This window comes from Nannospalax galili, unplaced genomic scaffold, assembly GCF_000622305.1.
Source record: "Nannospalax galili isolate Female #2095 unplaced genomic scaffold, S.galili_v1.0 scaffold31, whole genome shotgun sequence".
NCBI lineage: Eukaryota > Metazoa > Chordata > Mammalia > Rodentia > Spalacidae > Nannospalax > Nannospalax galili.
This window is the reverse complement of record NW_008332149.1, coordinates 238,327-258,510: the sequence shown is the minus strand read 5'-3', so window position 1 is coordinate 258,510 and position 20,184 is coordinate 238,327. Positions and strand designations below refer to the sequence as shown.

Here is a 20,184-nt window from a genome sequence, read left to right as displayed (position 1 = left end):
AGGCCACTAAGGCAGGGGTGCCATACTTCATGAGCCCTGCAAAGCTCTTAAGAGCCTTCAAAGAATGATTTGGAGATGGGGCAGGTGGTAAGCTAATGTTGGACAATTCACCGGAATGCCAGAAAACAGTCCTCTGAGCAAAACAGCCATCATCTTTATCAGTCAGCTGTGCTTGTTTGCAAGCTACCATCCCATTCTGGCCTGTTGACTGTTGACCTTCTTCAGAGAAGGGGGGTCATTGGACCCTCACCTAAGATTCCAGTCACTCCTCTAAGCCATTTGTGTGCAATTCTGCCCTAATTGCACCTGGCCTCAGAGGTGCTAGAGTTATATAGGCTGGGGAAAGTTAATGAGGGGAGTCTATCTATCTGGCTGTGGAGAAGCCATCATCCACTCTGGGTTAAGACTCTCCAGTGCAACTGTTTTGGGGTCTCCCATGCTCCTGTCAGTAAACCACGCCCAATAAACTCACTGCCTCCTCAGGGAGAACTGTGATGGAACCCTACTTTTGTTTGTTATTAAGATCTTAGGAGAAAGGGGTAGGTACTGTTTACATCTACACAGGGAAGGAATTCTTGCAACATCCAGTTAAGACAAACCACAGGCAAAGGATCTAAACATATTTTAGAAGATTGTCAACATGGTCTCTTTGATATTTTTTTTTCATTCCCAACTCATTTTTGGCTCCTCTAGGACAGAAGAGGTGAGTGACTGTCAGTGAGATCACAGCTTCTCAGGGGGTCAGTGGAAGAAGGTCATGTGTACCCTGGAGGATCAGTCACTGTGAGTGGCCAATCCTCTCCTGCACTGCTGACCGTATCTCTTCCTCACATCCTTGGAAACTATCTGGTCCTGAGTACTGATGAAATACATGCACTGATTCTTTACTAAGCTTTTATTATGAAATTAACAGTAAAGAAGTTGATCTGTAGGGATGCTTTCAAAGTCCTCTGCTTAAAGAGAGACAGGTGCTCCTGCTTCGCCACAGCAGGTGCATTCCAGTGAAAGCTCACAGTCTGCAAAATCTTGCACTGCAAAAGCAAAGGTCATGGGGAAAATTGGTTCCAGTCAGACCACTCAAAAATCTGTGAAACTCTGTGTGAACTGAAGTTCGCAGAGCCAAAACCATAATCTATGTTAAAGATTTTACAAGGCTGATTGACTGATTAGAACTTTCAGTGACTGTGAAGAGTTGGAATGTTGCAGGTCAAATCATCTTGGGCTATCCTTAGCCCCTTTAATAGCCATTCATTGCTCAGCATTTGACTTAGCATCCTTGTTACTATTAGGTAAATCAATTTGTAATGTACAAACACACCCCTATTTCTATTGGCCTAAAAAACTAAGAATATCATCAGATAGCATCTAAGGTCTGTAATAAAGACGTCCCCACTTTGCTGTAATCTGTCTACCTAATGTTCTCAACAATGTATTTAAAAAATGCCTTCATTTATAACTTGCTTTATTCTATTACTGTAAAAACATCACGAAACTGTTACCACATTAGAATATGACATGGGAATTAACCTGGATCTATGTTCTTGGGATAGAATCAACTACTTCTTATTGCCTCTAAAGAATGAGCTGTGTCTTTGCATTGACATCTGTACTAACAAGACTAAGAATAATGAAAAATATTAGTACAGTTAAATATTAGCACAGACATGTTGAATAACTTTTAAAACTTAATATGTGGCTAGGAAAATGCTCATTTGGTAAAATGCTTGTTGTACAAGCCTAAGGACCTGACTTTGATGCACAAAATGCATATAAACCTGGGCACATTGGCACATGCCTGTAATTCCAGCACCAGGGAGGAGGAGACAGGAGGATCCCTGGGGATCCTGAGCATCACTGTCTCAAAAAAGTGGACAGTGTCTGGGGAACAACATTCAACGCTGACCTCTGGCCTTCACACTCATGTTCATAAAACGCATCTTGTCCCTAGTTTGATTTCTGTTGCTGTGATGAAACACTGACCAAAAGCAACGTGAAAGAGGTAAGGGTTTATCTGGTTTACAGGTTACAGTTCACCTTCAAGGGAAGTCAAGGCAGGAGCTTGAAACAGAAACTACCAGAGAGTGCCACTTACTGGTTTGCTTCCTCTTGGTTGCTCGGCTGCCTTTCTTACACAGCCCAGGCCCACCTGCCCAGGGATGGCATCACCCACAGTGGGCCTGGGCCTTCCTACATCAATTAGCAATCAAGAAAGTGCCCCCACAGGCATGTCCACAGGACAACCTGATAGAGGAAATTCCTCAATTGAGATTCCCTCCTCCCTGATGTGTCTAGGATTATGTCTGGATGACAAAAACCAACACACACAACAACAACAACAACAGCAACAACAAGTGTAGGTTTTCACCTTTAAAAAACCATGTAGGGTAGGCAATGGAAGACAGTGTGGAGCTGCCTACTCATGGAAGCAAAACCAAACTCACAAAAGAAGGGAGCAAAACCCAGCAAGTAACCAGCCTGAGCCAGAGGACCAGGCAGCAAGAGTCTATACTCCCTGACAACCTCCTCATCCCTCTGTGTAGTGACTCCAATCAGGCGCTGCCACCTGGTCCTACAAGCCACTGATGCTCAGTCAATCCTCATACCCACTGTTCCCCATCTGAGGATCCCAACAGCCATAGAGGCAAGGATATTTGAAAGCTTAATTTGTACGTATGCTGAGCATGTGTAGGCCTGTTGTTACTCCTGAAGCACATCTTCATGGAAATTTACATTTGCTCAAGAACTACAGGTAATCTAGAGGGGGTTTAACATATCCAGGAAGATATGGGAGGTTACGTGCAAAAAAGACACCATTTTACATGAAGAACAACGGGAGTTTGGTATCCTTAAGGATCCTGAAACAATCCCTCACAGATGCCAAGGACGCAAACAAAAGTCAAACGTGAAACGATGCTACTTCTGAACCATGGTGATGTCATTCCTGTACCTGCCAGTCACGTATGAGCAAAAGTATTCAGGGAAGCCCCTGGAAAACAGGACATAGGCTGCGTGCAAGAGGGTCAGCCTATGGCAGGGGACAGAAGAGAGACACTCGGCCACTCATTTAGCAGGTATCACATCTAGAGCACCCCTTGCTTCTGGCATCATTAGAAACAACCATTTGAGGTTTCAAATGCTCAGAATTGTAACTACCTCTCTGGGGAAATCTGGACGGCATCCCTCCAGGCTTTGTGCATCTGTTTTGTGTAAGATGGTTATCAACAATGCTGTTTGTCTCTTGGGGTTAGGTGAAACAATGCACAGAAAGCACTGAGCAAGGTCCCAGCAGCTCTTGGAGGCAATGCCTGCTCTCCCTCTGTCTGGGATTAGGGAGTCAAAAAGGCTGAGAGTGAACAAGAGCTTTCATCCTGCCCTTTCTGTATCAGGCCAGAGCAGACCGCACACCACAAATGAGCACATGGGTTCTGAGGGTGTGGATGAAGCCTCCAAGAACTACTTCTCCCTCTTTGGTCACAGTGCAGAGCAGGACATCAAGCCTCTGAGAAGATGGGCACCTCACCGTGGGCCCCACAGCTAGTTCAAGCATCCCAGTCTCTAAACCCCAGTGCTGTGGCCTGGATGATGGCCACTGTGTGCCTGCAGAGTCCTGGGCCAGAACAGGGGTAGACTAACTCTGCACAAACCCTGCATGCACCAGATGAATTAAAATATATTTCTAATTCTGACTCTTTGGTGGTTCTCACACTTAAAATCCATTAGCTTGACACGCCTACAAAATACTCATATGTGAGACAAGATGTGCTATTTTTAAACTATGTTTCTAATTGTCCTGTGTGGGGTGATATATTTTTTGAGCATTGACTTTAATTGTGCACCTGGAGCTGTCAAATCACGATGCCTGTGATGCTGGCTCTGTAAGGTAGAAACTGCAAGGAGGAGCCCGATCTGGTCCAAATTTGCCTTTGGAGGTCGTGTATCAAAGCCCAGTCATGGGGGTGGGGGTGCTGGGAAAACGGAGACAGAAGGCTCCTTGGGGCTTGCTGGCCGGTCAGTCTAGTCAGTCAGTGAGCTCCAAGTTCAGTGAAAGACCCTGTCTCAGAAAGAAGACGGAGAGTGCCCAAGGAAGGCCCCGTGTCCATGTGGCCTCACACACGTGCACTCCGCACCCCGTGTCCATGTGGCCTCACACACGTGCACACTCCGCACCCCGTGTCCATGTGGCCTCACACACCTGCACACTCCGCACCCCGTGTCCATGTGGCCTCACACACATACACACTCCGCACCCCGTGTCCATGTGGCCTCACACACGTGCACACTCCGCACCCCGTGTTCATCCCTGGCCTCACACACGTGCACACTCCGCACCCCGTGTCCATGTGGCCTCACACACATATACACTCCCACACACATCCAACAACCTCCTATTTCCATCCTGACTTCAGGAAGCAGAATGACTTCTGCCCAGGAGTTCATGGAAGGGAACTTGGCTATTCCCTGGGTTACACCTCCCATGGGTGAAGGATAGAGGAGGAGAAAGACCAGACGATAAGGTTTGAACAATCTGTCCTCTAAGGGATCCACTGCCCGGCCCAGAGAAGCAGGACAGGGTCATATGCCACCCCCACTTCATCAAGTCTCCAGCAATATCCTCTGTGTACCCCATGTGTTGTGGGTGCTGTTCTGTGTTCCCAGAGTTCACAAGCAGAAAACCAGGAGGCTCATGTTCAAAGAGTGAACTCATAGGAAACCAAGCTGTGATGTTAATTTGATTGTCAATTTGATATGACCTAGAATCACCTTGGAGACCAACCTCTGGGCTAGTCTGTAAAGGACTGGGTTAATTGATGTGGGAAGATCTATCCTAAATGTGGGCAGCACAATTCCATGAACTGCAGCTCTGTACTGAATAAAAAGAAAGGAGTGGGCTGGAGAGATGGCTCAGCAGTTAAGAGCACTGACTGATCTTGCAGAGGACCTGGGTTCAATTCCCAACACACATGGCACTAACAACCATCTGTAACTCCAGTTCCAGGGGATCCGACATACTCTTGACCTCTATGGACATGGGTGCACCTATCTACATGCAAGCAATACACACACACACACACACACACACACACACACACACTCACTCACAATAAAAATAATAAATTTTTAAAAAGGAGAAAGCAAGCTAAACACCACAATGCATCTCTCTCTGCTCCCTAACTATGGATACAATGTGACCAGCTGCCTCAAACTCTTGCTGACATAACTTCCTTTTCATGACGGATTCTACCCTTGAACTATAAACCCATGCTTTTGTCAGGCATTTGATCACAGCAACAAGAACAGTAATACAATAAGAAGAGCAGTTAAAGAATGTGCAGAGAGGACTGTACCCCACAGAGAACCCATAGAGGCTGAGGTATTCGGGGATAGAGCTGGGATTTTGTCACAGAGCAGCTGAAACCTACCAGAGGCATTCAGTAGAGGAGATGATCCCATAAACATTTTCAAATTATAAACCAATGGATTCTGCCCCTCAACGAACCCTGTAGTGCTCAGGGCTCTCCTTTGTCCGATGAGGCCACTGAGGGTCAGCAATATGAGATAACTGTTCCAAATGTCTCAGAGACAAAGATGAGCACACAGTGTATGCACTCCCATTGCATGTGCAGAGGCCAGAGAAGGAGGTTAGGCGTCCTGCTCTATCACTCACTGCCTTGTTCCCTTGAGACCAGGTCTCTCACTGAACCTGAGCTACACTGGGCCAGCAAGCCCCAGCAATCCTCCTGTCCTCCCCATACAATGTTGGGGTTATAAGCATGTGCCACCACACTCAGCTTTTTATATAGGTCCTGAGAATTCCACCTCAGGTCCTCACGCAGAGGTGTGTGTGTGTGTGTGTGTGTGTGTGTGTGTGTGTGTGTGTGTGTGTGTTTTGTTTTGTGTGGTTGCTTGTTTTTTTGCCACTTTCTTGTTGTCACATCGAAATGTTTCTCAATAGCTGTTACATTTTAAAGAGTAGTTATAAAGCAATCATTAGGGTTCATTAACGTTGCTTCTGGCAATGTTCTGACTTCCTGCAAACTAATTGTGGTGCTTGGCAGTCTATCTGATGAAGCCAAGTCTGAGTGGGGTCAGGTAGGGAGCAGAGCATGGGCTTCAAACCCTAGAGCCCATGTGCTAAGTGGGCGGTGGCCTTGCTGGCCATTCCTATCTGGTTCCCAGCATAGCAGTTACATTTGACATGTTTACAGTGACTGACTGGAGATTAAATGGTCTGCTGTCTAGTCCCGAGTACAGCCTCCTACATCCCAGACATCCCCCACCCCATCCCCCACCCCCATTCTGGGATAGAAGGATGGCCACTCTCTCTAGGTAGAATGAGTGGAGAAGGTTTGGAAACCACACACATCACAGAGTAGCTGAGGAGAGCAGATTAAAATTTGTACCTGAGAACCACAGACGGGACAGATCCAGTGCTAACCTGAGAAGGACTGGGCCAGCAGGAGCTGGGGTAGGAGGAAAGGCATCAGAGATGCTTGGGCAGAGTAAGGCCCACTCCCAAGACATGCATGGCACAGTCCTAGAGCCTGTGAAGGGGACTGGAGATGCAGGTGGAATTAGGCTCTGTGAGGAAGGGAGGTGATCGTGGGTTACCAGGGGGCCTGAGGTAATCTAGAAGGCACTCAAAAGAGAAGTGGGGGATCAGTAGAGAGAAGCCAAGGGTCACACACGAGAAGCACCCAGCCTGCCAAAGGCCAGGGGCAGGGTGGCCTCCACATGCCAGAGGGAACATGGCTTTCTCTCAAGCTCCCACAAGGACATATCTGCCCATACCTGGATTGAGCCCAGTGTGACCTGTCTTCCAGAACATAACAGACAGGTGTACATTGTCACCAAAGCTAAGTAACGACAGAGTTAGAATACCTCCCATGGCTTGGTGGGATTACTATTACTTCGAGTACTTCCAAAAAAAGAATCAGGGAATCAGGCAAAGGAACCACTGGAGGAAAAACCTGGAGTCAGGGGCTAAGTTACCTGCAGAGTATCCGGGGTGGGGGGTGAGGGGGGACTCTACAGTACCAAGGGTCAAGGTTACAAAAATCCTGGAGCCTCAGAGAGGAACTACATGAGATGTGCCCAGCCCTGGGAACCAGTGAGGATTTGACCTGGGGAACAGGATAGAGGGTTCTACAGAGCAGCGGGGTAAGGGGGGCAGAGTGGAAATAAGAAACTAGCAGGGGGCAACAGAAGGCCACTTCCCTCTTCTGTGATGGACATTTCACGCCCATGGATGCTCTTCATCTTCTCCTGCCCTTTCAAGATGGAGGGTGTGTGAGGGGAAGCCCCTCCTCACTTGTCCTGACTTCTGTCTCTGAGCCCCATCCTTTCTGCACACAGGGTGACTTTGCAGTGCCTCCTTACCATAAGGACTAGCCGACATCCTTCAATTCAGGCTTAGGGGGGACCTCCTGGTGTCTGTGACCAGACCAATCACCAGTGTGATAGGAATGCATCAAAGACCTGGTACCTGGATGTTGAGTCTCCCCCGATGCGCTCCCAGGCCGTAGCGCTTCGCTGTGGAGGCGTGCAGCTGGAAGTCTGTGATTTTTAAAGTTTCCAGACCAAGAGGTGGGCAACCTGGGAAGGACAGGGCTTGTTAGAAGCAAAGACTGACATACGAAGAATGAGTGTCTGCCTTTCTAAGGTGGCCATGCGTTTTCTCTCCTCTGAACTCCCAGCCACCAGCATGGCCCCCAGCTCCACCCTATGTTTCAGACAGATTCAGGTGATGAAACCATCAATGGCTCCCTAGTGTTCCTTCTCAGGAGCTTTTGCTCTCTGGGTATTTGGGTTGAGATACCATCTCTGCTGCTGTCCTGGCTATCGTTTGAGGCCATTTCCAATTCCAGACCCTTCCATGAGACTCAGTCAGAGAGTGACACTGGATAGAGATTTCCCAACAGTCCTGTGGTTGAGCTCTGCAAATTAATCAGGACTTGTTGATTTTCGCTTCAGAGACTCCAGCCTCTGTGTCATGCATGCTAATGAGTAGGGCGATATAAATAGAAAACCTCTATTGTATTGTATTCTTGGCAAAACTGGTAGCTTTGGGAACAACTACTGAGCACATTTTTGCCCCTGGGATAAAATACCAGCCATTGTGCAGACCCTTGCTGACTGTCCAAGTCCAGCCAGGACCCTACACATGACAGCATTGATGGCAGTGGACCTGGACTCCAGGCCTCCTAGGCTATGCTGCTCTCTCTTACCCACTGACCTGCCATTGGGCTGGCATGCCTCAAAGGGAAGTCTCCTCTTTACCATCTGACCTAGAGAGGAAAACAATTTCCAAGTAAAAGTAAACAGAATCTACTTCCACCAGAAGTATCAGATAATCTCAAACATAAGAGGGAAACACAAATGATAGTGTGGGTCACTGGGATATGGACATATCCCAGGGATCCAGGGCACCCCAGGGGTCATGTCTGCACAACCAGGACAAGCCTCTACAGGGAAAAGGCCCTGAAGGTCTCAGATCAGAGGAGCCTAATGAGATGACAGACTCTGTGGGTGCCTTGTTGAGGTTCACTTAGGTGCTCTTGGTAGAGAGATCAAACCTGCCAGGACCCAAAATGCCACCTAATCTTTCCCATGAACTCTCAAAACTGAAATGCCAAGACTCTAAGACCTGAGGTGAGCCATCCAAGGGCCAGCTGTCAGCAGAACTTGGCACTGGATCCAGCTTTTAAAATATCAGCATCAGGATAGCAAAGGACACTGCAGACACCCTCTAGAAAGCTTCCTTGAATGGGAACTAACATTAGCCATCTGTCTGGGCTCTGTCATGGGGAGTGTGAACAGGTAAGCGGAGGTACTGCTGTCCCCTACACTGGATGATGCAGGAAGACAGGTCCACTTTCAACGACCAGTTGGTGCTCCAGTGTCTTCTGGAGAGGATCCTGCAGCCAGAGGGAGAGTGAGTAAGCTAGAGGCCATTCAGAATGGGGAGACATGAGCAGAGGACACACAGGGAATGAAGGATGTGCGATGAACCCAGGGGGGTATGTAAGAAGGTGGTGGGAGGGTACATGAGTGGGTCCAGGCAGGGAGCAGAGGCTCTCACAGTGAATGGGAGAGAGGCTATACAGGAAGAAGGATCTGTGTAGGCAGTGCCCCTAACTTCCCAAGACCTCTCGGGGTGAAAAGTTACCATCAATCCCCTTCCTCACAAAGGTTTGCCCTTCCATCTTCCAGGTCTTGAGGACACATGGATCTGACCCACCTGGGTGGTACATCCTTGATACCAAGTGTCAGCTGAGTACTTCTCTGTCCTGCCTACCAGAAATTGATGACTCTGTCTGATAACTGAGCAAGGTTATCCCACAACCACCTATGAAATTCATGCTGTCTGTATTCAAAGCTGGGCTTCACTGTGAACCTTCTTAATCCATCACAGCAATAGCCCACCCTGCCCTCTCAAGGTCCAGCAGCCAAGAAGCATGGCCCCTGAGTTCATACACTTCCTGGTTCAAGAGGGCCACAAGTTTCAGCATGGGGTCCCCCCAACTCTGGCTTCAGGACAAGGGACACCTTCTCTAAGTTGTGATCCGGGGCTCTCAGACCCGGTGTTCCCTTATAGCCACCATAGGCTCTGTTCAGTACTGAGGCAAGGTCTGAGGATCAAGCTCACTGACTCACTGGGGCTCCTGGGATCAGGGGCATCCTGTAGCCTTCCACTCAGAGTCTGCCACTCATAACTTGAGCTCATGGTACCCTAAGCTGATGTGGCTTCCCCACTGCTCCCACCTGCTGCTGGGTCCTTGCACTGGTCACTGGCCTCAGACATTATCAGTATCCTCCACCTGTGCTGAGAGATTCCCCCCTCTGGGTCTGGCACTGAGGTAGCCATTGGCTATAGCTTCTGCTCATCTCAACTCTGCCAATTTGATTTCTGACGCCAAGGAACCACAGCATTAAAGACCCAGACAGAGAAAAGACTCTGGCCCTAACCTTCCACATCAAGCCATCCCAGCCACTGTGTTTTGGCAGAACACAGAGCTAAAGGAGAATTCCATTACTTCCCCCAGCTAAGTAACTTCCACTTCTGCCATTTAGTCAGACAGACAGGTGCACAGGTAGACATCCATATGGACAGATAGCTCATTACAGTTACAGTAATTGCTATCCAAAGAATTTCTTCTAGGAAAACAAAAAGAAAACGCTTTATATGTATACAAATATTTTAATTTAAAAAAGAACTACCTGAACAACATTACGTATTCATCAAAGTTGTTCCCCTATTGATACAGCCTCTTGTTAAGACATGTGAGAACTAAAAGCACCCATAAATGGGGTGTTTACTGGGTGCATATTTCGTACAGACTTGAAGCTCCATGCCTGCTCTCTCAGGGGGTCCAGACCATCATGCACTCATGGGAGCTTGCCCAACTAGACTAACAACCTCTCTTGTGCACACTTACAAGAGTGTCACAGCAGAAACCAAAAAAATTCCCTCCCACCATCCACAGCATCACTGGGTGGGGCTTTCGGTGGGATCTCAAATAAACATGTGTGCCGTGCCAACGCATAGATAGAATCGACCATGAACCCAGCACATTAACAACTGGGGATTTTTTTCCTTCGAAGGCACTTTCTTCAGATCTTGTTTGGTTTGAAAGTTTTTCCCATTGTCCATGCCATTTAGAAGTAGCTAGAGATGGATCCACAATCCATCTCGGAGAATTCAATGTCCCTGAGAGGCAAAGAATGAGCTACGGACCCATGTGGGTTAGTAAGTGTCCTTTGGCTGAAGGAAACCAGCAGCATCTCACTTAAGCAAGGAAGGATCGCTAGAGGGAGGAGGAAAGCAGGGCTGGATGGGATCACAAAGCCTTTGTCAAGTAGGCGGGAAAAGCCCGTGCTGCCAGAGGAAAGGACCGACTGACTAGAAGGACGTCTCCAGTCCCATGTCACACCTGTGCAGAATCTCCATCCAGCTCCTGAGCACCTCAGCCAGCCACCTGCCTGGCCAGCAGAACTCAGCTGCTATGAGCAGAGAGACAGGAACAGAAGCCAGACAAGTTCCCAGCCACCAGAGTGCCCAGGACAAGTGTGTGGAGCTACCTGTCTAGTGCTGAAGGTCAATGGGGATCAAGAGCAGGGCTCGCCCAGCTGGGCTGTTACATTACAGATTCTCCCGGCTCCTCCTCGTACAGCCAGCCCAGGCTAGTCCACATCCCTTCCCACCCACCTTTCTGGATTTCTACATTCTGCTCTGGTGTCTGTCTCTGCTCACAATGGCCCTTTCTGACATCCTGCCCTTCCTTCGTGTCTTTGGGACTAGGTGCAGTGTGCTCCCTCTGTGTTTCTCCCTCACCCCCCACACCACCCCCAGCACTCTGGCCCTGGTTCTCAGAACACAGCGCTTTCCCTTGCCCCCTTCTCAGGAAACATCTTTCTTGTTTTGATTTTTCTCTTTTGCACCTGAAGGGAGCCTTTTCCATCATGCAGCAAAGGACTGTCACCCTCGGACCCACTCCCTGGAGCTCCTCCCTCTCATTCCTTTCAACAATCCACACTGGATCCAACATCTCTTCTACCAGACATCACAGGAACCATCTAGTCTCAAAGAGTTGGCATGTGCACAGGAAGTTTCACCTTGGTACCCGCTCCCGGGCTACTTTGGAGACCAACCTAGTGGTGCTGAGTGGGCATCAGCAGCCTCAGTGGTCGTCATGGCTGTGGCTATGGATGTCGCCACTGAAGAAACATTCACTGTCTCTACTGTCTGCTGCTGGAGCCTCTCCCCACAGCTGTAGCTACCTTCTGGTCCTAAGGGTTCTGTCCCCACACACTCGATGGCAGAAGCCCCAACAAGGGTCATAGAGACACGGCAGGGCGGTCATCCTCAAAGAGAAGTTTCCAGCTCATCAATCATCCACTCTGATTTTTTCTTTTGATAGCCTCACTCTTTACCTTCTACCATATAATAGCTCTAATCACCTTCTTGGGGTTTCCAGAAAAACTGGAGACTGGGTCCAGATGCCCAGTGCAGGACAATGTGCTCCCCGGTGCAGAACACCATGAGGCTCAGAAGAAACCACCTGCTAAATCAGTTGTAATGGACTCCATACCCCTCCACCAAATTTTTTAAAACATTTTTAGAGCTCGTGAGCTGGTTCAGTGCTAGAGGAACTTGCCATCAAGCCTGACAACCTGATTTCAATTTCAGGGACCCACATGGTAGAATGAGAGAACTGATTCCCACAAAGTTGTCCTCTGACCTCCTCATGTGTGGTGTGGCATGCATACACACACACACAGAAAAAATAAATAAATAAATGAATGTAAAAAACTAACATTTTAAAAGGAATTAAACCTTAAGGCCAAAGTAGTTTAGGTATAAATTCTTTCTTCCACATTCCTTTATGCAAAAATCAACAAAGTAAAAATGTCACTTTTCTTTTCTTTTTTATTTTTATTTTTGGAAAATGGTCTTCTGATTTTAGACTCTAAATTAATTCAAAATGCTGGGCACTAAAATGTCCTCCACACCGAATGCTTGACTTTGACAAACTTCAGTATTTTTCAGCCTGATTCATTCTCCTCCTCCTCCATCCCTGAAACCATCATCCTAAGGGTTTCTGACAAACCTAGTGGAGGTTCAGAATTGGGAGAGCTTCTCCTCCTTTTCCTTTGCCTACAGACTTCTCTGCACTGAAGAGAAACCGAGGGAGGTAATTAAGAGATCACCCTAAGCTTGTTCCTACACAGGAAGGAGGGAGGGGCCAAGTAAACACACTGAACAATATGGAGCCTGTCCCCACAACAGGTCAGCTATCCAAGGCCCACAGTTCTACACAGGAGACAGGCAGCTCCTCTCTTCTGTGCCCCCAGAGCAAGCAATGACTAGGAAGGACTACAAAGAAAGGAGCAACAGGCAACTTCCCTGAACCCAACACCCAAGAATGTTCCTGGTTCCTCAAATGGTATCTTCGGAACCTCAGACTATGCTCCAGATTTTGGATTCCAGCCTCAATGAAGGCATCCAGCAACAGAACAACCCCAGGGAAATTCTCTATGGAAATAGCACATCCATAACTTGAATGGAAAGGCTTCAAGGGCACCGCTGACCTCTTCAAGATCAGAAACCGAGAAGGATGTGGAGGAGTCAAAGGATATATTTTCAGTTACAGTCCCTGACCTGTCCACAACTATGGGACATGACCAAGGAGTAAGCATCAGACTGGCACGAGATGACCTATCAGCCACTCACTCATGTAAATCACTGACTGAAAAGAGATCAGAATTTGCTACCAGCTAAACTATCCATCAACAGCCAAGGGAGTTGAGATAAGTTATATGTATTTTCATATAACTATAAATATTTGGAAAATGTGCCTGATTCCACCAAAACCAAAATTCATGGCTGAGAAATGTAGAATAAAGTCAGAGTTAAGTGGACACTTGGATGCACAAACCCTCTGGGCAGCAAGACTGAGGACCCTTCCAGTCAAAGAATCCAAACACTAGCCAAAGCAGGCAGGTGTTAAAGTTCATTTGCTTTTACATTCTCAAGGAAACACCTGCTCTTGTCCAAGGACCTGTCAATCACAATACTACCTTCCAGTGATGAGCACTTTCCTACAGCCTTCTAGAATCTGCAGAGGAAGACAGGAGTGTGGTTGCACTGCTGATGAGTAAAAAGGAGAAACAAGTATTTCAAAGCCCAATTGAAATACCTGTAACCAGAAGTTAAAAAAAAAAAAACTTGGTGTTAGAATTGTAATATATATTTTTTTTTTAATTTATTATTTTTATTTTTATTTTATGTGTATGAATGTATTGCCTGCATGTGAGTGCACCTGTGTTCTGCAATGCCATGGAGATCAGTAGAGGGCTTCGGATTCCCCTGGAAATGGAGTTAAGGAAGGTTCGTAGCCGCTATGTGGGTGCTGGGAATCAAACCCAAGTCCTCTGCAAAAGCAGCCAGTGCTCTTAACCGCTGAGCCATCTCTCCAGCCCAGAACTGTGATATACTTTTATTATAATGCCAAGCCATGAGTTAATTACTCCACATTGCAGCTGGGGGTGTAGACCAGCTGAGTGCTTATCCAGCATACACGAAGCTGCATGAACATGAGTTCAATCCCCAGGGCTGCATTAAACCACACAAAAGCCCTGAGTGGTGGCTCATGGCTGCAAACCCGGCAGTCTGGAGATAGAAGCAGGAAGGTCAGAAGTTCAAGGTCATCCTTATCCTCATATCCAACCAGAGCTACATAAGATTTTGGCTCAAAAAAACTCAAGAATTCTTGATATAAAGAGGAAACTCGTCCTCAGCCCTTCATCCGTCTCACTATCTCAGCAGCACTGTGGTAAGAAACCCTCTCCAGCTAATCAATCTCCGCCCTGCATCAGCAGCCACCGTACCCACCTCAGGACAAGCTCCCTCTCCTGCCATGAAAATTCACAGCATGTCTTTGACCATTAAATTGAGTTTCTGCTGTTTCTTGAAAGAAACAGGCTCTAATCCCGAGAAACATGTGGGTGGGAGAATATGGCAAAAAGTGTGAAAAAGACCTTCAGCAAAATATTAATTAGAGATCCAAGATGTGTCCCAATCTGGAGGAGTGACTCCAGAAAAGAGTGACAGTCATCAAGGATAAAGCTACTTTCTCTCGGAACACCCAGTGCTGAGTGAGGTGCAGTCTCCCAGCCCACTCCATCCACAGAGAGGTGGAGATGAGACCTCCCTGCCTGGTTCCCACTCCACACATTTCATTAGATCTGTCCCTTGCTAGCATTCTCTACACAGTGTCCACTATAGATGATGGAGAGCACCACCATGGTGTGTCTTGGCCACCACCAGCAAGCTACATGTGACCGCTGGTTTTAATCATCAACTTGACACAGTCTAGAATTACCTGAGGGTCTCAATCGTGGATTGGCTAGAGCTGGTTGCTCTGCAGGCACGCATGTGAGGGATTTTCTTGACTGAGTTAATTGAGGTGGGAAGACCCACTCTGACTACAGGTGGAGCCATTTCATGCGCCAGGGTGTGTAACTATGGAGAAAAAAGTAAGCTGAACAAGTGAGCGTGCATGTGTGGAAGTGATGTAACCAGCTGCTTCAAGAGTCTAGTGCTGTGATTTCCCCACAGTGATGGACTAGACTTGTGAGCTAAAATAAACCCTTCCTCCCCACGTTGTTTTTTGTCAGTTGCTTTGTCACAATGAGAGAAATGGAACTAGGACACTGTACAACAGCTCTTGAACAAACCCCATGTGCTTTGCCTTTAATATCCTGGGGCACATGAATTTTGTCTTGGGAACCCTAATCCCAAACTCCACCCTCTGTGTCTAAAAATCTGCCCAGGGTGCTACTGTGAGGGTCAAGTCATGAAAATTATGTGAGAGGGACTTGGGAGCAATAGGGCTACTGTGCCAGGGGCCCCCATGACCCACCCCCTCTGGAGCATCTTGCCACTCAACCTCCACAATGTCCACCGACCCATCTTACACATGAACAAACTTGGGGAGGCCAGTTGAGCTAAATAGCTGCTAAGTGTCCAAGGTCAAACTTAATCAGCAGTGACACTGTGGCAGGAACCCCCCGGAAGAAAGAAAAAGGAATGCAGCCCGGTCTGTGCCTAAGTGCAGGAACACAGTTCTGCCCGTTAGCGTCTTAGAGCACAGAGCACCCAGTCAGAATATGTGTGTTAGCCTATCTGGGGGACAAAGAAACCGAACTATAAAGGGAAATCAGCAGAGGGTGTGACAGGCTGGGTCTTTCTTTGCCCAAGGCTCTGCTTTCCAGAACGATTCCACAGAACCAGGTGCCAGCACAATGAACTTCTCCCTGGAGGAAATAAACACCCTGGTGTCTCGTCTCTGCACACAGCACCAACATGAAATGCCAAGTTACAGTCTTTATGCCCTTCCATTGAGTTGGAAGCACCACAGTAAAATGTGAATGTTTGGTGGTGTTTGGGGGTCCCGCTAGGAGACGAGCTGGAGCTGGGAAATTCATTACTCACTGTGGCCTCCAGTGGCTGCCTGCTGCTGACAGAGCAGAGAGTTCTTGAGGGTAAGACACAGAGGGGAGACACTGAATGATAAGCTTCTAATGCTCTCGAACTTTTGCTTCCAAAGCTGCCTATGAATCTAGTAGATTTCACTGATGGAATTCTTTGCCTTTCTGAACTTGACATTCCCTTTGACCAACGAAGAGTGAGTAGGCGGCATCCCTGTGTGTGCTGAGAATGTGTTTGTAGTGGTTCACTGCCTGTCTCAGACACCATGAGGTGCCCAGAGGGGCCTGGGAGTCCCAGGATTCTTGGGAAGTCTATGAGCTAATCTTGGTCTTATCTAATCGGCCTTAAAAACATCAAAGAAGAGCCCCCCCCCCCTCCCCGCCGCGGCAGCGCACCGGAGCAAAAGCAGGCACACTGCCCACAAACACCCTTAAAAACATCAAAGAAGAGCCCCCCCCCCACCCCTCCGCAGAGGGACAGCGGAGCAAATGGCTCAGCTAGAACATCAGAATCTTTGGGGAAGTCTAGAAAAGTAGATGCCACACTCTGCCCCATGGACTCTGATCAATGCTAATGGCTCTCAGGAGAGACTTCTGAGGTAACCAGTGCCTCCAGGAGTCCCCTAGAATCTGACCCATGTTGTCACCCATATGGTAAAAGCTCAGAAAGTTTCTTTCCCAGGCCCCAGCATCTCCAATAGAGGGAACTCCCAGAGAACTGGGAAGCAAGCCCAAGCCCGCAGCCTATGGAGTCTGCCCCAGGAGGCATGAGCCTCAAAGGCTCTGGCCACTTATCTCCTCCATGGGCGCCCAGCTCAGTGGCTGCTTCAACTGTAAATTTTCCCACACTTCTTCCCCAACCATCTCACTCATCCAACCCACCCCACCTTGCCGTCAGCCTCCTAAAAAAAGCCCCAGGGTCCAAGTCGCACATTAGTTTGGGTACCCTGAAGAGGCTAGAGCTTCAATCACTGCCAGGATTAGTTTTCTTCATAGAATTTCTCACACCAAACCAATGCTCATAAACACACAAGTGACATGTCTTAAAAGTCAGTATCACTGATAGTCACTTTCTCTGTACCATCATGATTTTCTTTATGCATTGCTAGTAAAAGCTCCCAGAAGATAATTACTGGCTCGAAACTTCTTAAAGCTTAACCCCTTGCTTGTCACCTTCATGATCACCATCACATGCATGTACCACTTACACTATTACATGTTATAGTTCTCTTTAGGTCATATAATGCCACTGGGGCTAGAAACATGGTTCAGCAGCATGGTTCAACCAGTTTCTGGCTGTTCTTGCAAAAGACCTGGGTTCAAATCCCAGCACCCACATAGCAGCTAACAACCATCCGTAACTCCAGTTCCAGGGGATCCCACACCCTCTTCTGTTCTCCACAGGTGAATGACACAGGTGCACTTACATATATGCAAATATAATACTCATACACATGTCAAAAAATAAAAATAGTTTCAGTGGAAAGACATGAATATGAGAAGAAACTTCATCACTAGAAGATAGAAGAGTGTCTTCTTCAAGACCATGGAGGGAGAAAAAAATAATAATAATTCCACATGATGGGAAAAGCACTAAACCAAAAGGAAAGAGTAATCATCGGTTTGTTTTAAATTTAAGAACATCTGTTCTTCAAAAAACATCCTTGCTAGAAAGAAAGGTAAGTCAGTGAGTGGGAGGCCAGCCTCACTCTGAGACTCTGACAAAGGACTTGTATTTATGCTGGTGTTAAGAAAAGCCAGCAAACAAACAAAAACCCTTCCATAAAAGAATGCGAAAAATGACAAGGAAAAATAATGCCCTAAATGGGTTTGAACAAAGTAAGTTAGCCTAATGGTAAAGGAGCACTAGTCCCTAGTCCCCAGGAAAACGCAGAGGAAGACCAGACGAAATAATAGCACACGCCCTCCAGCATGAATCAACTGTGAAAGATCATGATGCCGAAGGTTGGCTTCCAAGGAGGAGAGGCAACGGGTGTGTGTGTGTGTGTGTGTGTGTGTGTGTGTGTGCGTGTGCGTGTGTGTGTGTGTGTGTGAGTGTGTGTGTGTGCGTGTGCGTGTGTGTGTGGTGTGTACACTTCAGTGCACATGCGAGGTGGAGATCTGAGGTCAGGATCAGGTGTCTGCCTCAGTTGCTTTCTTTTTAAAATAGTTTCTCACTGAACCTGGAGCTCACTGATTTGGCTGGACTGGCTGGCTGGTGAGCTCAGGATCCTCCTGTCTCCTTTCCAGCATTTGTTTTGACAATTATAGGCCTCATGCCTGGCTTTTTAAAAAAATATTTTATTTATTATTTTTATGTTTATGTGTATGAGCATACTGCCTGCATGCATATAAGTGCGTGTCCATGTCATGCGATGCCCATAGAAGTCAGGAGAGCGTCGGATCCCCTGGAACTGGAGTTACAAATGGTTGATGGTTGTTAGATGCCATGTGGGTGCTGGGAATCAATCCCAGGTCCCCTGCAAGAGTAGCCAGTGCTCTTAATCGCTGAGCCATCTCTCCAGCCCCCACTATTTTTTTAACATGGGTGCTGGAGACCCAAATTCACGTCCTCATGCTTGCACAGCAAGCACTTTACCAACTGAGCCATGCTCCCAGCCCCTCTCCAGCAGTTGTTATTGAAGATATATGCTTATCCCCACTGACTCTGCAACACTGCTGGAGAAATGCATTCTTAGACCCATTAAAAGAATGACCCCCAATGTTCTCTGGGTAAAAAACCAAGAGACAAAATCCACCCAAAGACCCACCAACAGGAGAATGAGCACATGGAGTGTGGTACACAGTGGTGCAGTGGAATACTACAAACCAGTGAAAGAAATGAGCCACAGGATGCGCAACCCAGATGGACCTCGTGAACACATTAATGAGAAAAAGAAATCAGACACAAAGACTACGATTCCACAAATATTGCCATGTGCAAAACCACACAGAAGTCATCTCTGGTCACGGCAGTCTTTAAGGAGAAATGGGGGAACTGGCTAGTGGAAGCTCAGTGGAGAGTTGAGAAGTTCCAGCAGAGTTTTCCTGCTGCTGTAAATCACAGTTATAGGGGTGCATTCACGCACTGTGTGGTGTCCATGGCAACCCAAATCAATGAGTGGTGGTTACAAAATTCAAAGTTACACCCTTCTATTCAACTATGCTGAATGTAAAAAAAAAAAAAAAAACCCAATCTCAAAAGTTATTTAATGTATGGTTCCTTAAGTCTAAATGTCTTAGAGCAACCAAATCACAGAGAACAGATTTGCTTTGCCAGGAGTTAGGGCTTGAGCATGGGAGGCAGGGGATTAGCTATAAAGAAATAGCCCAAGGGAGCTTTGATAGAATAGTGGTGCGTCTAGAAACAACATATGTGATACAGCTGCATAAGACTGCATGCACACGTGTGTGCACACACGCAATACTTATATAGCTGGCTAAATCTGAGTATGCTCTGTGGCTTGTCCAATGTCAAGTTCCTGATTCTGTTACTGTACCACAGTTATGTTAAATGTCAACACTGGAGGGGCAGAGTGAAGGATGACTCAGACCCTTCTCCCAGGGCTTTTGTTTGCAAACTTCTTATGACTTCCTATATCTCATAAACCTATCAGTTGCTCAGAACTGTCTTACATTTGGGGGAATTTTAGTTTAACATTTTTCAACCTCTCCCAAACTTGCCTTAAAAACTCAAGATGTAAAAAAGGAAAGATATTTCAATCTAATGCCAGATCTGGAGGAACATTCACCACGTGTGAGTCAGATGAAGACAGATGAGGGGAAGAAAAGAGATTCCCAGAAGTGCGGGGAGTGGGAGGGGCTTTCATTCCTCTCTTACTGTGTGCCTCCAGTTTCAAATCCAGGATCTATGGCAACTACAATTAGACAGCTTCTGGCACCCTCTCTAAAGCCTGGAGTGGGAGCTGCCCACCTCTCCTGCCAGTCAACTTTCCACAGTGATTCTCATCATGAGGTCTCCGAAAACAGCTGGGCAGAAAATAGGGGCAGGTAAACTGTTCCAATAGTGAACAAAAACCTTCGTAGCAATGTGGAGGAAAGAACGGTTCTCTGGAGTCCTCCACCAGAGCAGGGTGTCCAGGAGCCAGCAGTGGGGAAGAAGGTGGCACCTCAGAAGACCAAGAATATGTAAGAGACAAAAAAAAGCTGCTAGAAACCAGGGCTTGTTCTGTA

The 20,184-nt window shown here is 47.3% G+C and overlaps 1 protein-coding gene across 1 annotated transcript in view; it reads right to left on the bottom strand.

Annotated features, from left to right (window-relative positions):
• Nucleotides 1-20,184, bottom strand: part of Cpxm2 (carboxypeptidase X, M14 family member 2) — a 122,250-nt gene that overhangs the window by 83,870 nt on the left and 18,196 nt on the right. Inside the window, exon 3 of the mRNA XM_008827249.2 lies at nt 7,484-7,593. Coding sequence (XP_008825471.1) covers nt 7,484-7,593 — 110 coding nt within the window. The remainder of the gene's footprint in view (nt 1-7,483; nt 7,594-20,184) is intronic.